Source organism: Brassica oleracea, chromosome C8 (genome assembly GCF_000695525.1).
Source record: "Brassica oleracea var. oleracea cultivar TO1000 chromosome C8, BOL, whole genome shotgun sequence".
In the NCBI taxonomy this organism is placed as follows: Eukaryota; Viridiplantae; Streptophyta; class Magnoliopsida; order Brassicales; family Brassicaceae; genus Brassica; species Brassica oleracea.
In genome coordinates, this window is record NC_027755.1 from 32,763,265 (window position 1) to 32,781,932 (window position 18,668).

The 18,668-nt window shown below is 36.7% G+C and overlaps 1 protein-coding gene and 1 long non-coding RNA gene across 2 annotated transcripts; one reads left to right on the plus strand and one right to left on the minus strand.

The window, feature by feature from the left end:
* Positions 1 to 4,160: 4,160 nt before the first annotated feature.
* On the minus strand, positions 4,161 to 4,587 carry LOC106311379. Its single transcript, XR_001264005.1, has 2 exons — positions 4,488 to 4,587; positions 4,161 to 4,400 (listed from the first exon to the last, which is right to left on the minus strand). It is a non-coding gene; the product is annotated as an uncharacterized LOC106311379 (long non-coding RNA).
* Positions 4,588 to 12,254: 7,667 nt separating this feature from the next.
* LOC106307453 (E3 ubiquitin-protein ligase At1g63170) lies at positions 12,255 to 14,201 on the plus strand. Its single transcript, XM_013744417.1, has 5 exons — positions 12,255 to 12,958; positions 13,038 to 13,157; positions 13,253 to 13,385; positions 13,474 to 13,638; positions 13,749 to 14,201. Exons 1-5 carry the CDS (start codon positions 12,429 to 12,431, stop codon positions 13,920 to 13,922), a joined length of 1,122 nt encoding a protein of 373 aa, XP_013599871.1. The 5' UTR covers positions 12,255 to 12,428; the 3' UTR covers positions 13,923 to 14,201.
* Positions 14,202 to 18,668: the final 4,467 nt, after the last annotated feature.

Below are 18,668 nucleotides of genomic sequence, written 5' to 3' on the forward strand. Positions count from 1 at the left end.
GTTCTTACCACTTGGTTTCTTCGAATCAGGTACGCTGAGTTTGGTCAGACTGGAGGAGACCGACACTACTACTTTGGTTTGCTTCGAGTAGGGCTCGCCGATTGAGTGGCTGGAAGAGACACAGGGTGTGTCGATGGGGTTGATCGGTCCGAAATAGGACTCAGCCTGAACGCCTTTTGGTTTCTCCGAGGAGGAATCACCAGATAATGCCGATTAGGAGCTTTATAAACAAAATCTGTAGGGAAAAACCAAAACGAATCCATAAATGAGAGTAAAGGGATGAGGAAGGGGATGATGTATTGATTGTTTAGAGGTGAGATCGTGAAACTGATGGAAGAAGAGGAAGATAAAGCGATGAAGAATTGTTGTGCGATTTACTTTTGATGGTGTAACGGGGCTTCAGACCCATTATATCAACACGATTGGTTATGAAAAACCGCAGAAGATGGAATCGTAAGCCCATGATAACCAGAATCGTAAGCCCAAGATAATCAAGTGACATGGCTATGTGACATGGCAAAATATACTCCTCTAATTGGCTAATTTTATTGTCTTATGTGGACAGTCTGGCTACTCTTTATATATTCCTTTTAGTATTAGTTAGATTTTGTGTGTCTTTTGGTTTGAAAACATCGGGGTAATTTACATTTTCATCATTGATTTTATATTTTAATATAAAATCAATGAATGGATGATGTATATATTAAAAACGGATAATAACAAACAATTTAAAAGTAGAATGGAAAATTTTAGTACAAAAAAAAAAGAATGGAAAATTTTGGAGTGAGTTACGGTAAGAGACACATTTGTAACTTTTACTATACAAAAAGACACTTCATGCTTGCAGGACACAATTCACGAAACCGAGGTGTATTTTATATCGATATACCTTTTGTGTAACGAAATGAGAAGCGAACCAAATGAGAAGTTGATACATTAAATTTTCTTTACTATTTTTATTTTATTACTCCTCTTTTCTTTATCCACTACGGTCTCCACTTCAATGTCTTCCACTCTCACCTCTTCCACTTCCATTGTATCAACCACCACCTCCTCCTCTCGAGTAACCACCTCTACCACCACTGTATATATTTCCGTATCCATCACCTCCGTATCCATAACCACTACAACTTTCACACCGATATCCACCTCCATATCAACTGATGCATCAAAGAAGGAAAATCTACATGCCAATCCATACGAACAAACCAATCTATGTCACAATTAAATCTACATGCCATTGAAATTAACTGTGATGCATTGAAGAAATAAAAGAAAAACAAAAAATCACAACACAAAAGGGAAAATCTGGTACTTGACAGAAAAACAGGCAAGGAAAAAAAAAAAGAATAGTCTCCAGAATTAATTACAGATGTTAATCCGAGAGAGAGACTGTCGGAAAAAATGGAAAGAGGGAAAAGGAGGAAGAACAAGATATTTATAAACAATCACAATTACAAGGATTAAAGGTGCAAATTCGCTAAGATGGAAATCAAGGTTCGTCAATGGCGAGGGATTTTGAACCGCGACTCCTCGTCCAAGCGTCGATAAGCTCCTATGTGTTTATAACTGAGTCAGGAGAGAATGAGTCGTGTGAGCCCGGATCTGGCGCGGATTTTAGAGTAATTGTCAAGAATCGCCTCGACCTTGCCATGCCCTTTTAGGAACTGTTATTTGCTCTGACCAAAATTATAAAGGTTTAATTCTTTTTTATTCCATCTCTACATTGCATTTCGTTGCTAATACTGATAGTGATCGATGCATTTTAATGCAAAAAGTTAGTAGTTTATAGCTTATGGCTTTATGCTATGATGTCAAATAATTGAAATCAGAATTAAAATTTGCATAAAATAAAAAAAAATTTATTGCAAATATGCTTTTCAATCCATTAATTTAATTATTTGTATTTGATAGATAGTTGGTAGACCACATATATAAAATCAAAATTTGCAATTATAACTGCAGATGCAGTTTTTGGTTCCTATTACACACCTCCCTGTTCCATTCCTCTTTGAAGCACACTGAGCGGCACACTGATTATGTTCGCAAATGCCTGTTTCTGTATAACATTCATGGCAGTTTTCTTGTCCTTGCGTTTCCTTCATTGCCATCCCTAATAATACATAGTTAATGTTATGTTAAATTTTCTGTTATAAAATGAAAAATTAAAAAAAGTTCAAAAAAAAAATGAAAAATTAATGAACAATTTTAGCAAAAAAAAATCAACGAACAAAAATTCATCAAATAAAAAAAAGAGAATTATGTGAAATGTTAAATGTAAACAAACCTAGAACGAGAACAATCATAAAGATAGCAAGAATCGTGGTTTTAGCCATTTTGATGATGTAACAAAAATGATTTTTTTAAGAAAATAGATGTAAATGTATATTGCACTTGTGAATGTTATAAATACATAAGAAATTGTATGCAAATATATAAGTTTACAAAATATCATACAAAATGGAAAGAAACAACAATTCATCTAGTAATCAATTAGATGTTTGAACAGAAAAGTCATAGAAAAATAAATATAAATATCTACAAATTAGGGGAAAATAAAGTCATATATGAACAAAGTAAATCATAATTATTGATATGACTTAAGTATGAACAAAATTTAGAAAAATTCAAAATATGTTAAATAGACATTGAAAAATCATAAATATATAAAACATGAAAATATCTTTAAAATTTCCATCAAGAAAAACTTTAAATGATAACTAATATTGTTTGAATCATACTTAGTAAGTGTGATGGAACTTTGAGTAAAGTAGAAGAAGTATAAGTCGATATATCCATCGTCAATTTATTTTAAATATAAGAAAATCATAAAAGTGATAGAGATATGGTCTGAAAAATTAGATTGATGATTTAAGTAGGACGGTGTAAATAGTTTAATTGTCTTCACAAAGTGTAATTTAGTTTGAGTTGGACATATAAAAGTCCCTATCTCAAAAAGTGTTATTATTCATGAGAAAATTAAAGAGGGAAAAATAACATTTGGAAACCAGTGTATTCAACCATAGAATTTAACATAGTTTGACTGAAAATATATTGTTGTTATTGTTTATTTTTTTATTTTGCCAGTTGTTAGTATTGTTATTCATGCTACAGTTTGAATGGAATCAATGTACTGGAAAACCATGAATGGAATCAATGTACTGGAAAACCACATATTCAACATTTCAACTACTGGGTTTAACAGAATTTGAATCAAATTATGGAATAATTAAAACAAAAATATATTGTTGTTATTGTTTATTTTTTTTATTTTGCCAGTTGTTAGTATTGTTATTTCAACATTTCAACCACTAATATTTTCAACGGAAAATTTTAATAGAATTTAATTCAAAACATAGTTTAACTCATGTAATAAAAATACATTTATATACCACTATACGCAGCCCACAGGACAATTATGCTTTATACTTTTGGTCTAAAACAGAAGCAATACATGATTTAGAAACCAATATATTATCCAATATGAGTGTAGGCTTGCTATTGGCTCCTCTATCAAAACCCAAATTAAATCTCACTCTTATTTAAAAAAATAATATATAAATTCATTAATTTTACCCAATAGGGCAATCAAAACAGTACAACCGGCGTGGGCCGGAGTAGGAGTGGCCGAGTATCCCACTCCTATTTGACCTCGATCTTCTTTGCCAAGGCAACATTACAGACATAAATCATAAACTACAAGGAGGATAAAAGGTGGAAGTGAGAACTTTATTGATATATTGAGAGTTGAGACTCCAAGACATTTGATACCAATCCCATGCAGCGTGTTTCCAGTGATTATAGATATATATCATTCAGTGGCACATTGTGTGTTAAATGGTTTCCATCTGTTCGTTCAAATGATGTTAGGCTGTTAGCCCTCTTTTAAAATTTCAACTACCAAATCGTCAATAATGTTTATACAAAAAATTATAGAGCTTCTAAAACATACACGAACTAAAAAGCCAATCTACGTTTAATTTGTGTACAATCATTTTTAAGGAAATATTATATAAACAATTAAAAGCGGGCGTATATCTTTTGTTTTTGGACTATATTTCAGTAGCGTCATACGTACCCAAAAAAACTATATTCAGTATCCAGGTCAGTTCGAATGCTATCTCACATTCATGTAAGAATAGAAAACCATTGCAAGAAACTATTAAAGTTTTTATTATAACATTCACATAGCCTATTAGATAAGAATAAAACAGGAAAAAATCAACTCTTGCAAATATAATTGCAGAGGCAAATAAAGCGTTTGTCAACGGTTCGGTAACACTGGCCAGTTCCACCCAATTTCTGGTCACACAGAGCTGAGCACGTGGGTCCATCGCAGTTGTCGTTTAAGAGAATCTGACGACAGATATGCTGTCCTTGTGTCTCTTTCGCCACCATCCCTAAAAAAGATATTTCAAGAACATGAGATCTAAAAAAAACGTGCGTACGTATAATAGTTTTTCATTGGTGGTAATTGTAAAACAAACCTAGAAATAAGACGATGAAGATCGCAAGAGTCGTGAATTTTGTCATTTTTATAGACCAGTACATGTAAATATAATCTCTATTTATATATGAATTGTGCGTGTACATTTAGTAAAATTTATAATATATAGGACAATATATACATGACAACAAAATATAGAATAAAATAAAAATTTAACTAAATGGAAGCAGTTGATTTGGAAAGCAATCGTATTGATTTTTTTGGACTAAATTTATTGCATTATATTAAACTTACAGAGTTATACAAGACTACAAAACAAATTATTACACAAACAATCATATTAATTAGAAAGGAAATAATGTTAAAGTCAAATTTGGTCCATGGGTAATGGGCTCACAGCTGTGAGTACTGCATTGAGTTCGATTTCTTTTGGCCATCTGAGGCGTCTTAAGCGGTAAGAAAACGCGGATCATGCGGACCTCGTAATGATTAATTTTTGGGTCTAGAAAGCCTTTGGAATCTCGCTATTGTTATAAAAATAAAAATAAACATAAATATTTGTATAAGATTTCTGATGCAAGGGATAATGAAAATAGTAAACGTGATTTTAAAATCAATATGGTATTATTCAAATATAACAGTATCAGATTATAATCTAATTCAGTATCACTAACTATTTTGTTATTCAACCATAGGATCAAACAGAATAAAAATAACTATGCCAGTCAAATGATGAATTTATGGTTATTATATATACTAAAACTCAATAATTATTCAAAAACATAATTATCTAATACTCTCTTTGTTTCAAATCAAATGTAATTTTAGATTATTTCACGCAAAGTAATAAATTGTTAAGTGTTTAGTTTTTCCTTTATTTAACTATTAAAATTTTATTACATTTATTTTTAGTTTATATAAAGGTAAAAGAAACTATTAATAATATAAATTGTATTGAAGTCCTAAAACAATATTTGTTTTATAGCAAAAAATTTACTGTACAACAATATTTAATATAAAACAGAATGAGTATTAATTTATATTAGAGTTATTGTAAAATGTGTTGATTTACCCGTTTTTTTTTTTTGACTAATACCCGTTGTTTTGATAGTATTCCAAATAAACATTATGTTTTGATCATTTCACTAACTTTAATCCTTGAATTTATAGATCGGAAATCAAAATTACATATCCAATCCAATAATTGTTTGAATAATGAGATTTGCTGAAAATAGCTTTAATATTGGACCAAATCAAATAATTCAATTCAAACAAATTATAAAATAAAGTTGCAAAATGTGCTAAAATGTAAACCAATCTACATATTTTGTCGGCAAATCAATCTTATTTAAAATCAAGAATCTGCAAAACAAAAAATCATTGGAAACTTTTAATCTTTTTTAAACAAACAAATTTATCAACACTAATCACATGATTTTGATGGAGATCTAAATAAATTAATAATTAAGTTTTTTTTTTGATCAAACACATTCATTTCAATATTAAAGAGAGAGTCTACACTCCATTCCCGGAGGAATTTAGCAATGAGAGGGCTGGCATATATAGTGATTAAAGAAAAAGCTCCCAGGCACGACATTCAAGATCGGTCCTTAACCAAGTTGACGTTTACCAAGTCCCCCTGTTACACAACAGTCCTTTCCTCTTTTGGTACAGATCTACTGTCCACGATCCACTCTATTTCAAAATTATTCCCTTTTTGGGAAGTATCCACTGGACACTAGCACGCCCTGACCCGTAAGCCACCGGGTTCTCTCCCCCGACCCGGGTCGGAGGGACCATCCTCGCCGTGCAAGCCCACCGGAAGTCGACGCCGATCTTTCTTCGATGAATCCAACTTACCATCTCTCAACCTCGGAATCACGACTAGGCTTTGAAATGGCCTAGCTCGTTCTCCTCTCCCTTTACTACTCTCTTAAAGATTGAGTTGTTATAACCTCGCTACATTTATTATCATCATAAATTCTCGTCGAAGATTCTCTCTACTATCAAACAGCTCTGGAAGTTTGAAGTGCAACTACCTTTGACCCTACAGTTATGGATCGAAGATTCTCAAGAAGAGAGAAAGAAAAGTGGGTCCCATCTGATTCTAGTGAACCAAAGCGCTCACCGGTGAGAATACCGCCAAGTAACAACACTGATCTCATTGCGGCCAACAAACTTACTATCTAGGTAGAGTCACGAATCCAACGCTGCAAAGACCTAGAGCGGTAGTTGACTTCCTACCTCAGGTATGGAACCTGGAAGGTCGGGTGGTTGGAAGAGATCTAGGACCGGAGAAGTTTCAATTCCGGTTTGAGTCTGAAGCAGACCTTCAGGCGGTACTGTCTAAAGGCCCTTACCATTATAAGAAGTGGATGCTAATACTCCAGCGATGGGAACCGGTACTGTCAGACTCCTTCCCTTCCAACATTTCCTTTTGGCTCAGAGTCCATGACCTACCGCTTCACTTCTGGAATGACGACACGATGAATGCTATAGGCAAGGAACTCGGATATGTCGCAGACAGGAAGGCGGATGATGCCCGAGTTAGGGTTGACATGAATGGTCTACTCCCTCTAACCATGAATCTAGAGATTCGACTTCCCTCAGAGGATATCATTACCGTCGAGTTTGAATATCTTAAAATCGAAAAACACTGCTTCGTATGCTTCTCCCTCTTCCATGAGGAGATGGACTGTCCATCAAAACCAAGATACCTTCCTCCCCCTAAGGAAAGGAAGCTAGGTATTACGAAGAGAATTGCGTTCCAACGTATTGAAGTAGAGAAGAAGCGCCACGACGATCGACGAGGGTACACCCGCCACCAGCCTAATGCTCGACAGTACAGATCTTCAACTGAAGATAGAGAGCGACAATCACTCTCCCATAATCAGAGCTACGCTGGTGGGTCGCCAAGGAGATCACAAAACAGACACTACGTGGCAAAGGATAGAAATACCACTAGTGGGTACGAGAGGCATCGTCGACAAAGTCCCAGAGACCACCCCCCATCTCAGACTGATAACTGTAGGAGGGAACTGTCTAGTGGGAAACTGGTTAGCAACAACAAGTCTCTGGCATCTAACGACCTTATGGTTGATCCTCTAGGTGCTAATACCTCAATAGATGCGGGCTCTCACAACTCTCGTACTCCCCCATCTCGCCAGCTCCGGGAGAGACTAGAGTTCCCGCAGGAGCTTAGCTCTGAAAGAACTCTGACTACGTCGAGGGAGAGAAGATCCACCCTTGAAAGAATCACTGAGCCTGACCTCAGAGATACTCTGCCTTTGAGCCTTTCGCAACGATCAAACTCTGGTAAGAGGAAAGAAATGTCATCACAACCTGATACAATCTCCCCCTTAGACCACCGGAGACTAAAGAGTGGGAAGGAAGGACCATCAGTCGCCCCCCGCGCCCCAGCCTCTCTTAGGTTGCAAGAACCTTCAGCTCATAGTGGGGAAGTAAGGATTACGATACCACCATCTCAGAACAAGGCTGAAGGCAAACGCAGAGTAACAAAGGTACAGAGGAGGGTGGCTAGAAGCCCATTAAAAACTCTAAAAGCCCTGAAACTTAGGGAAAACTACAGCGTCAAGATCACTTATCCCTCCCCGCAAGAAAAGAGGCAATGAAAAGGACTCTAACTTACCTTGTAATAAGGCCAGTACCAGTGCAATCCCAAGGAGCACCACTACAAGATCACAGACGAGGAATAAGACAGGGAGGGAGGATTTTCATCCCCCTCCTCCTCCTCTTCCTTAGCTCTTATGAGCTGGAATTGTCAGGGATTGGGAAGCGACCTGAAAATTCGTCGAGTGAAGGAGATATACCGAGATATTTCTCCTGATATTATGTTTCTCATGGAGACTAAGCATGATGAGGAATATATCAAGAAAGAACTATAGTCTCTTCAGTATCCTCACTATTACTCGGTTCCACCGGTGGGACTCAGTGGCGGGCTATCTCTGCTTTGGAAAAAAGGAGTTGAGGTGACTATCCTGGAAGCGAACCCGAACCTTATTGATACTAAGGTACAATATAAGGGTATCTCATCCTTCATTTCTTACATCTATGGCGCACCAGCAGTGGAAAATCGTGCAGAGTTCTGGCAAAAGCTCTCGACAGTAGGACGAGATCGAGATGCACCTTGGCTTATATCGGGAGATTACAATGAGATATTGAGCAATGCAGAAAAGGTTGGAGGCCCTATACGATGGGAAGGATCTTTTATTTCTTTCAGATCTTTTGTTTCAAAGAATGGATTATGGGACCTTAATCATTTTGGTAACCACTTGTCGTGGCGAGGAACCAGACATTCACATTATGTAAGATCGAGACTCGATCGCTCTATGGTTAACTGTGCTTGGAATGAGATATTCCCCATGGGTAGATGTTGCTACTTACGCTTTGAAGGGTCTGATCATCGCCCTTTAATCACCTACTTTAACAAATCTGAAGTCCAAAAGCGTGGAATGTTTTGATTTAATAGAACTCTCACAGAGAAGCCAGAGATAGAGGATATCGTTCAGGAAGCATGGAACCACTATCCCCTTGATTCGGTCATAACGAAACTAAATGCATGTAGAAGGAAGATCATCCAATGGGCTAAGGAGCAGAATATAAAGAACAACCAGCTCATCCTTCAACATCAAACAGCTTTGGAAGCTGCTCTGTCGGTGAGCTCACATGACCAAGAAGCCATCGACAGACTCACTAAGGGTCTGGTGGAAGCATACAAGGAGGAAAAGTTATTCTGGCTGCAGCGAAGCAGGATTCAATGGCTTAAAGAAGGGGATATGAATACAGGCTTCTTTCATGCTGCTACAAAACAAAGACGGTTGATCAATTCCATGTCGGTAATGGAAACTGAAGATGGTACAAAAGTTTTTGAAGAGGACCAGATATGCACGGTGATCTCGGGCCATTTCAACAATATTTTCAGCTCCAATGGCAATAATGACTTCAGTAGGCTGGCTAGCATCATCTCATGTAAGGTCACACTAGAGATGAACCAGCATCTGACTAGCATACCAAGTGATTCGGAAATCCAGGCAGCGGTATTATTAATAAATAGCGGGAAGGCTCCAGGCCCAGATGGCTTTTCTGCAAAGTTCTACCATTCCTACTGGCACATCATAGGGCCTGACGTCTGCAAGGATATTCGACAATTCTTCCTCACTGGCGTTCTACAACTGCAGCAAAATGAGACGCATGTGCGACTAATACCGAAGACCACGGGTGCTAGGAAAGTAGCAGATTATCGTCCTATAGCTTTGTGCAACACGGACTACAAGATAGTGGCAAAGATCCTCACTAGACGCTTGAAACCGTTATTGCCTATGCTCATCGCCAAGTCTCAGTCAGCATTCGTGTCAGGCCGAGCAATAGGTGATAATGTCTTGATCACCCATGAAACCCTCCATTACCTGAGAACCTCGGAGGCCAAGAAGCGCTGTTCAATGGCGGTCAAGACCGACATGAGCAAGGCTTATGATAGGATTGAATGGGGATTTCTCCGGGCAGTTCTCCAGCATATGGGTTTTGATCAGATGCGGATATCTTGGGTTATGAGCTGCGTGGAATCAGTTTTGTATTCGTTTCTCATCAATGGATCACCAAGAGGCTTGGTGAAACCTTCCCGTGGTATACGGCAGGGAGATCCGCTCTCCCCTTACCTCTTTATACTTTGCACAGAAACCTTATCGACTATGTGTGAGAAGGCGCAACAAGACGGATCTCTCCCGGGTATTCGTGTGGCACGAGGTTGCCCAGCTATAAACCACTTGCTCTTTGCTGATGACACAATGTTCTTTGTACGGTCCAGCCCCTCATGCGTTACTACCCTTCTCTCCATACTCCAATCATATGAAGACCTTTCGGGACAGTATATTAACTTCTCAAAATCCGCCATCACCTTTTCTGCAAAGACACCGGCTGAGGTCAATACCAGGGTGAAAGCAATATTATCTATCTATGCAGAAGGTGGTATGGGTAAATATCTTGGTCTCCCCGAGCATTTCGGAAGGAAGAAGAGGGACATTTTTGCGTCTATACTGGATAGGATCCGACAGAAAGTCCTCAGCTGGTCTACCCGATTTCTATCTGGAGCCGGAAAGCAAATCTTGCTGAAATCAATACTAACAGCTATGCCAGCCTATACCATGTCTTGTTTTAAGATCCCGCAATCACTTTGTAAACAAATCCAGTCGCTCCTAACCAGATTCTGGTGGGATGCCAACCCCGAGAAGACAAAGATGTGCTGGGTAGCGTGGGAAACCCTCACGCTCCCAAAATATGCGGGAGGGCGGGGTTTTAGGGACATTGCAACTTTTAACTACGCTCTCCTGGCAAAGGTGGGGTGGCGCATTCTGCACAACCCGGCATCGCTGATTGCTCAAGTCTTGTTGGAAAATATGCAAAGAACTCGACTTTCTTGGAATGCAAGGCACCGTCCAATATGTCTCATGGGTGGCGAAGCATTCTCGCTGGCAGGGAAATACTGAAGAAAGGACTGGGATGGATAGTAGGCAGTGGAGATAAGATCAGGGTATGGCAAGACCCATGGTTGTCTTGTGAGAAACCTGTCATACCAGTTGGACCAGCAAACCAGAGAGATACGGAGCTTCGAGTTAGCGATCTACTCTGCCCTATTTCTAACGAGTGGGATAGGGACAAGATAAGACAATACCTCCCTCAGTATGAGGACAGTATACGCAGCTTGGTGACAAGTTCAGCTCCGTCGATAGACAACCTGGCATGGCTCCCCGATAAGTCTGGTATCTACACTTCTAAAACAGGATATGGCATAGGGATGACAACTGAGCGAGAGGACGCTTCTTCTACATCAAAATTTAACTGGTTAAAAAACATCTGGAACATCAAAACGTCGCCAAAAATAAAGGATTTTTTGTGGAAAGTGGTGAAGAAGGCCATTCCAGTCAGCTCCAACTTAGCTACTAGAGGAGTACCAGCCTTCAGCTGTAAGTCATGTGATATGGGGGAGGACGATCTCCATGTTTTCCTGCATTGCAAAGTTGCGGAACAGGTTTGGAGTTTAGCGCCTCTGGTAAACAGACCCACCTCCTTTACTTCGATGGCCTCCTTCATAGCCAGTGCAAATCAACTCACCGTTCTTCCCCCCCACGGGTGTATCAGTTCCGCTGTGGCCATGGATACTATGGAATCTATGGAAGGCAAGAAACAAGCTCTGTTTCGAAAACAGAGCATTTTCCGGTATGGAAATCATCTTAAAGTCCATATCTGATGCTAGAGAATGGCAATTGGCACAATCCCATATACTCCAAACCACCACGCAAGTTCCTGTATGCCGAGGTCAGCCTCGCACTACTGCAGTGTTGGAAGCAGGATCGCGCACTGTGATATGCAACGTGGATGCAGCATGGGACGCACTATCCAGAAATTGTGGTATTGGGGGTATCTTCTCAGGATGGAGCCCGTGCCCGTCACTGGCCCCTATTTGCGAGTCTCACAACTTTGTTTCATCGGCGTTAATGGCTGAGGCCCTCGCCATCCGTTCGGCAGTTATGTATGCTGCCTCGTCGAATGTTAAATCCTTTATGATTCGGTCTGACTCGCTGTCCCTCGTCAACCTACTGAAGGAAAGAGGCTCAGTTCCAGCTTTATTCGGCATTTTATTCGATATCTATCAATTTAGTTCCTCTTTTGATGTTGTTTCCTTTTCATATGTACCTCGGTTGAGTAATGTGCTGGCTGATTCCTTAGCAAAATTAATAATTAAGTTATAAATTAAAATAAAAATAAAAAATGGAACATTCGTTGAACGAACGTGAAGAGAGACATTCTCTTATCGTTTTCAACTTTTTCGAGAATAGTCCAATCCTCAAAAAAAACCTAGAATCATCCCCCGATAGTCGGCAGATCTCCAGCGATTCCAAACCCGACCCATCTCGATTCGAACCAATCCCGATCGACCCGTTTACCCAAGATCCAACCTTGTCAGATGAATCCACCGATCCCCATCCCAGCCTCCTCTTCTCCGGCGATGGACGCTTCGCCGCTTCTAAACCGCAACAGGCGCAACATCCCTCGCCCCTCCCAGCCCCTCCGAGGCGCAGCGTCGAGGCTCCTCCGCCGCGCTAGCAACCGTCGGATGATGCTCCGCGAGCCTTCCGTTAGAGTCCGCGAGGTGGCGGCTGAGCAGCTCGAGGAGAGGCAGAGCCAATGGGCCTACTCGAAGCCCATCATAGCCCTCGATATACTCTGGAACTTTGCGTTTGTGATTGTGTCGATTGCGATTCTAGGGTTTAGTCCTGAAGAGCATCCTGAGGTTCCTCTGAGGCTGTGGATTGCTGGGTATAGTCTCCAGTGTTTGTTTCACGTTGGTTGTGTGATCGCTGAGTATAGACGACGAAGACGACAAGCTAATCCTCAGAGTGAAGAAGGGTCTGAAAATCACGGGTCTTTCAGCGGAAGCGAAGACGAATCTGATGGTTATGGCGTTGACGACGGTGATGATGATCATCGAGCTAGGTAAAGTTTCAATCTTTACTCTGTTTTGTACTCTTTACTCTGTTTACTCTGTTTCATTGCTCTTTACTCTGTTTTTCAGTTTCGCCAAGCACATTGAGTCAGCAAACACGATGTTCTCTTTTGTGTGGTGGATCATTGGGTTTTACTGGGTCACTGGTGATACGGAGGCACTTGCTCAGTCTTCGCCTCGTCTCTACTGGTTTGTAGTCTTAAAACAACAAATCTTTGCTTATGCTTTTCTCAAAAGATTGTTTCTTTTGATAAAAAAATGCTTACTTTTTGGTAACTTTGCAGGTTGTGTGTTGCGTTCCTTGCTTTTGATGTGATCTTTGTTGTCATTTGCGTTGCGGTTGCTAGTCTAATCGGTATTGCTGTTTGCTGTTGCTTGCCTTGCATCATCGCCATCTTATACGCATTAGCAGATCAGGTAAGAGAAAGCATTGTAATAAGCAAAAGCTACTTGTAAACTCAGTTTTGGTTTTGAATTTTTTTCATTGTTGTTATTAACATTTTAGGAAGGCGCGCCTGATGAAGAGATAGAGAGACTTTCGAAGTTTAAGTTCCTTACAGTAAAGGATTCTGAGAAAGTGAATGGCGAAGTCCAGGAAACTCAAGGAGGGATAATGACTGAGTTAGGTGTTGATTCTCAAACCGAACGTGTGATATCTAGCGATGATGCTGTAAGTAACAACCAAAATCAAAAGCTCGTTTTGGATATATAGAGAGAGAGAGAGAGAGACTGAAATGATTTGAGCAAAAAATCATTTGAGCAAAAATCGATATTTTGCAGGAATGTAGCATTTGTCTGTGTGCTTACGAAGATGGAGCAGAGCTTAGGGAGCTTCCTTGTAGACACCACTTCCACAGTGTATGTGTAGACAAATGGCTAAGGATCAACGCGACTTGTCCTCTCTGCAAGTTCAACATCCTCAAAAATGAACATAGTGGCATTGAACAAGTGTGAGGAAGACGATTAATTTCTCTTTAAGTTAATGTATGCGAATGTGATGAGCTACTCATCATTATCATCAATCACTACCTTAAACCTCGTTTATTATTTGACTACTAGAGAGGGAAGAACAAGAGAAGACCGTAAGATTTGTTTTTGAGAACAAAGCTGCAGTTTTTTTTGTCATTGTTTATTTTCTTTCTTTTATATAATTTTGTAAATGCAATAAGTAAATAGTTCGGTCGAATGTTGTTTACTTGAGCGAGGCAAAGAGATCTGAGCTTGATTTATTTACGGTGGTAAAAACTATTTCACCAACCAAATGAGAATGACGGTTGTGCGGGGTCGTTGTTGGTGAGGTGGATTAAGAGGAGGTGATCGTTATGATCACGTCCTAAAGATTATTTAAGTCGGTTCAGTATTGTAATCATAATTAACGAGAGAAGCGTGTGGATTAGGCTAAGGCTTTTGTAATCAAAATGCAATTTCAGCGAATGGACCAAAACAAAGAGTCGGCCCTGCGGCGCCCGCAAACTTTTACCAAAACTAGCAAACAAAATACTACAGAACGTTCTTTATTGTGGAAACTTTTTAGTATTGTAGTCTGACATCAGAAAGTTTGGATTTTATAAAAGGAAAATTTGGATAAATGCACTTCAATAAGAATATAATTTGAAAATTACACATTTGTTTAATCTTTTTGAAAAATACGCTTATCTATATATAAATTTATCAAATTGCTCAATCTTAATAGTTATCAATTCCAATTAAACAATTTTTAAAAAAATTATTTTAAAAGAAAATCATTAGAGATAGGAAATTATTTGTGAATCCACTGTTCAGAATTTCTTCCGACTCTTTCATATACACATGAAAGTAATCTTTCGATAAGACTTCAATGCAAGCAACACCATATGTTTTCTGTGATTTTAAACTGTTGGTATGTGTTTGTTCTTCCTCTGCCTTTTTTTTCCATTACTTCTTTTTTGAATCTTGTACTCCATCTCTATATAAACAACATAAATTAAAAAATTTCTAAGATACACGAATCAAATCATTGGCTTAAACAGATTTATTGGATTTTCATGGCACGTGAAAAAAAGAACAAACCGATGAATAATAATCAGTGCAATTCTTTTTCATATTCAAAATCAAAAGAAAAAACACATATCCGAATACATCATATTAGCTAGAACTTACTTGGCTCCAATAGAGAAGATGCAAATTTTGTAGAGACAAACGTGACTTGCTTTTCTTTTTTAACAACATGACTTGTTTATGTAAGTTGAAGAAAATAAAATAAAGAAAAATCTGTATAAACATCATGATAAAGTAGGGGTGTTCAATCCGGATATCGGTTCGGTTTAGGTTCGGTTTTTTTCGGTTTTCGGTATTTCGGTTAGTAAAATATAACTACCATTCTAAATCCATATATACTTCGGTTCGGTTCGGTTTATATACCGTCGGTTTTCGGTTTATTCGGTTTTATACCAAAAAACATAATTATTTAGTTTGAGATCATATTATATGAATTTTATAGTCATATTGTCAACACAGTCATTTATTAAAAATATATTACATGTTCAAATAAATGAACAAAAAAGTAAAAATGCTTCTACCATCAAATAAAATAATCAAATCTATAACTAAAATCAAAGCTTCAAATTTTGAAAATAAAAATATGAAACAAAACAGAAACATGAAAGAAAAGTTTTTCCACTCTTCCATATTTAGTGTTCATTAAAGTCATGCTTTTTCAATCGAACACGAAATTTTGTTTGTTTACATATAAGAAAAAAAGTTGTGAAAATTTTTCATTAATTATTGTCCATCAAATTTATAATCTTGGTTCTTTATTACTATAAAATTATGGTAATAGTTATTAACACAAATTTAACTTATGTAACAAATAGATTTTCATGTATTGTTATAAAATAGATACATATTTACATGTTTCTACTTTTAATCGGTTTTGTTCGGTTTATTCGGTTTAATCGGTTATATACCAAATCATATCCAAATCCTACGGTTTTTATAAAATTATATCCATTCGGTTTATATTGTATATACCAAAACCAAACTATATTGTCTATTTCGGTTCGGTTCGGTTTGGTACGGTTCGGTTTTACCATATTGAACAGCCCTATGATAAAGTCAAAACAAGTCATAATTCACATGTTTATCTTTGTTATTGTAAAATTTAAATGGTAAAATAACATATTTATCTCAACACACATATTTATCTAATTTTAATGATATTATTTTATTAATTTCTATTTATATATTAATTTCGAATTATATCTCGGGTAAAAAGGTCAATTCATAATTAAGGAAGTGTATTTTTCAAAAGTTAAAATAGAAAATGCAATTATTAAATTTCAAATCTTAAATAGGGTATTTTGCAAATTATCCCTTTTATAAATTTTAGAGATAATGAATTATGCGAAATAACAGAAATTATTTTTACACACAATCTCTACCATAGTATAAATAAAACCATTATGCATAAATCTTATAAATACAATTCATATCAAACTAATTTTTTTCATAAAACAAATATAATTAACGATTGTAAAATCATCCGTAAAGATATGGGTCCTGCTGAACCCCAATCCCCAATTATGAGAGATGCTTTTATCCTCAGCGGCTCACAGCAGCTACTAACTTCACGTGGAGATAACTTAACCGGCCACATTACACATTACATCCGTGGAAGTCTTATCTCTTCCCTAGCTACCAGTGGACAAGTCATTTTTGTTGTCTACTCTATCATCTCAGAATAATAACTTATGTCAACTTTGTTTGGTAGCTGCAATACTTTCTTTATAAAGACTAATGTACATGACTATATGTCCAAGTGGATTTTGCAAAAAGCAAAAAAGATACTAATTATCAATTTGTAAAGCATTCATAAAAAATGTTATTCATCGATACATCCAATTAATTCTACAAATACATCCAATTAATTCTACAAATAATATCATAAACTATGCCTGGCAATGGAGAAAACATTCTCAAATACTTAAGAAATTGTAACATCTTTTTAAAATTGTCACTAGTAGTAAAATACTCGAATTAATTTATATACTATCAGAGAGCCTTATTTTCAAAACATACTATTTATTTGATTTTTTTAATGGGCAATTCTCTCGAATAGACATTTTTAAGTTTTTGTCACCAAAATAACATTAAAAAAATAAAATGATCGAAACAACACATTTTTGTTTTGAAAATTTTTATTTTTATTTTTTAAAATTCGAAACCATATCCCCAAAACCCTATCGTTTAACTCTAAATCCTGAGTTTAGATTAGTTAACCTTTGGGTATAAATGTATATTTACCCTTTAATAAAATTTATTTTGGTCATTTTCTTTCTTAAGATCTATTTTTGAAAAAAAACTAAGGCCATGTGTTTGATCAAAAAAAAAAAAAAAAACTAAGGCCATGTAAAAGGGAATTTCTCTTTTTTAATTACACACGCCACGAATAACCGCGGGAAACGTTTTTATTATTATTACTAGGGGCATTGCCTCCGCGCAAGCGCGGAGTTGTTGACAGAGTTTTTGTTTCATCTCAATACTTGCTAGGGTTATTGTAGTTGTGAATTTTGCGTTTTGAGTTATTTTTCAAGTTTTTTAATTGTCATAGGGTTAGAGTTGTGTTGATGAACTGTGTATGCATTGTTCTCTACTTATGAATGACTAAATTGTGTTAATAATGTAATTGATATAGTTCATGGTGTTGTTTGCTATGTCACTGAGGCTTATTGTTTGTTTGTCTTTTTAATTTGTTTCTTGTACTGTTGAGAGTACATAAATTATATTAAAGTTGTTGAGAGTACCTTTTGTTTCTAGATATTTTTTCTCTAGTTTAGTTGTGTAAGTAATAATTTTTATTATCCTTATTATCCTTATTATGTTTGTTATATGTTTTTATTTTATTTTTAAACTTGTTGCTCTTACCGGACATTTTTTTTTTTTTTTTTTTGTAACACCTCTTACCGGACATTTAAAACAAATACATGAAGACTTGTAGAAATAACTATAAAATGAGTGACAGTTCTGAGTATTTGGGTCTTAATGGGTTTAAAACGAATTTATGCATTTCTCATAAGAAGACAATAGCATTGGCATGTTGATATTGGGTGTGTAAGATATTTTATAAGACAAGAGTAGGGAGCAGGTGGAGATGTTGTTGCTGCCTTTGTGTCTGTCAGGATTGTCTCTTGTGTCTCCTAGTGTAGATGTGTTTGTTTATCTTTTATTTGACGGGTAATATGTAAACAAAAATCATTGTTAGCAGTATTTATCAGAGTTCGTAATTTACTTTGTTTTTTTGTTTAGGTAATTTTACTGATTTTGGTTGTCGTCTTCGTCTTCTTCGTTGCGAAAATAAGTTTGAAAATTGTTAAATAGCTGGCTGTGTAGTTTGTATTTGTTTAGCTGACTCGATGTATGTGTCGTTGAGTTTTAGTTGAAGTGATTGGATTGGTATTTTGTTTTGAAGTTTACTTCTAAGATTAGACAAAAAAGAGAGGTAATCATTAATGATTCGTCTTTTTTGGAATTCTAGTTTTTGGTGTTTTGATTGTTTGGGTTGTTGTGGTTTCTTTTAAGGTGTAAAAAAAGGTTTTTGTAAAATTAGTTGATAAGTAAGGGAAATAAATAGACGAACACAGAATATGAAATATTTTTGATTATTAATGTTAAGCACAATATAAATAATAATATAAAGAGAATTGTGTGTTGATTGTTTCTTAC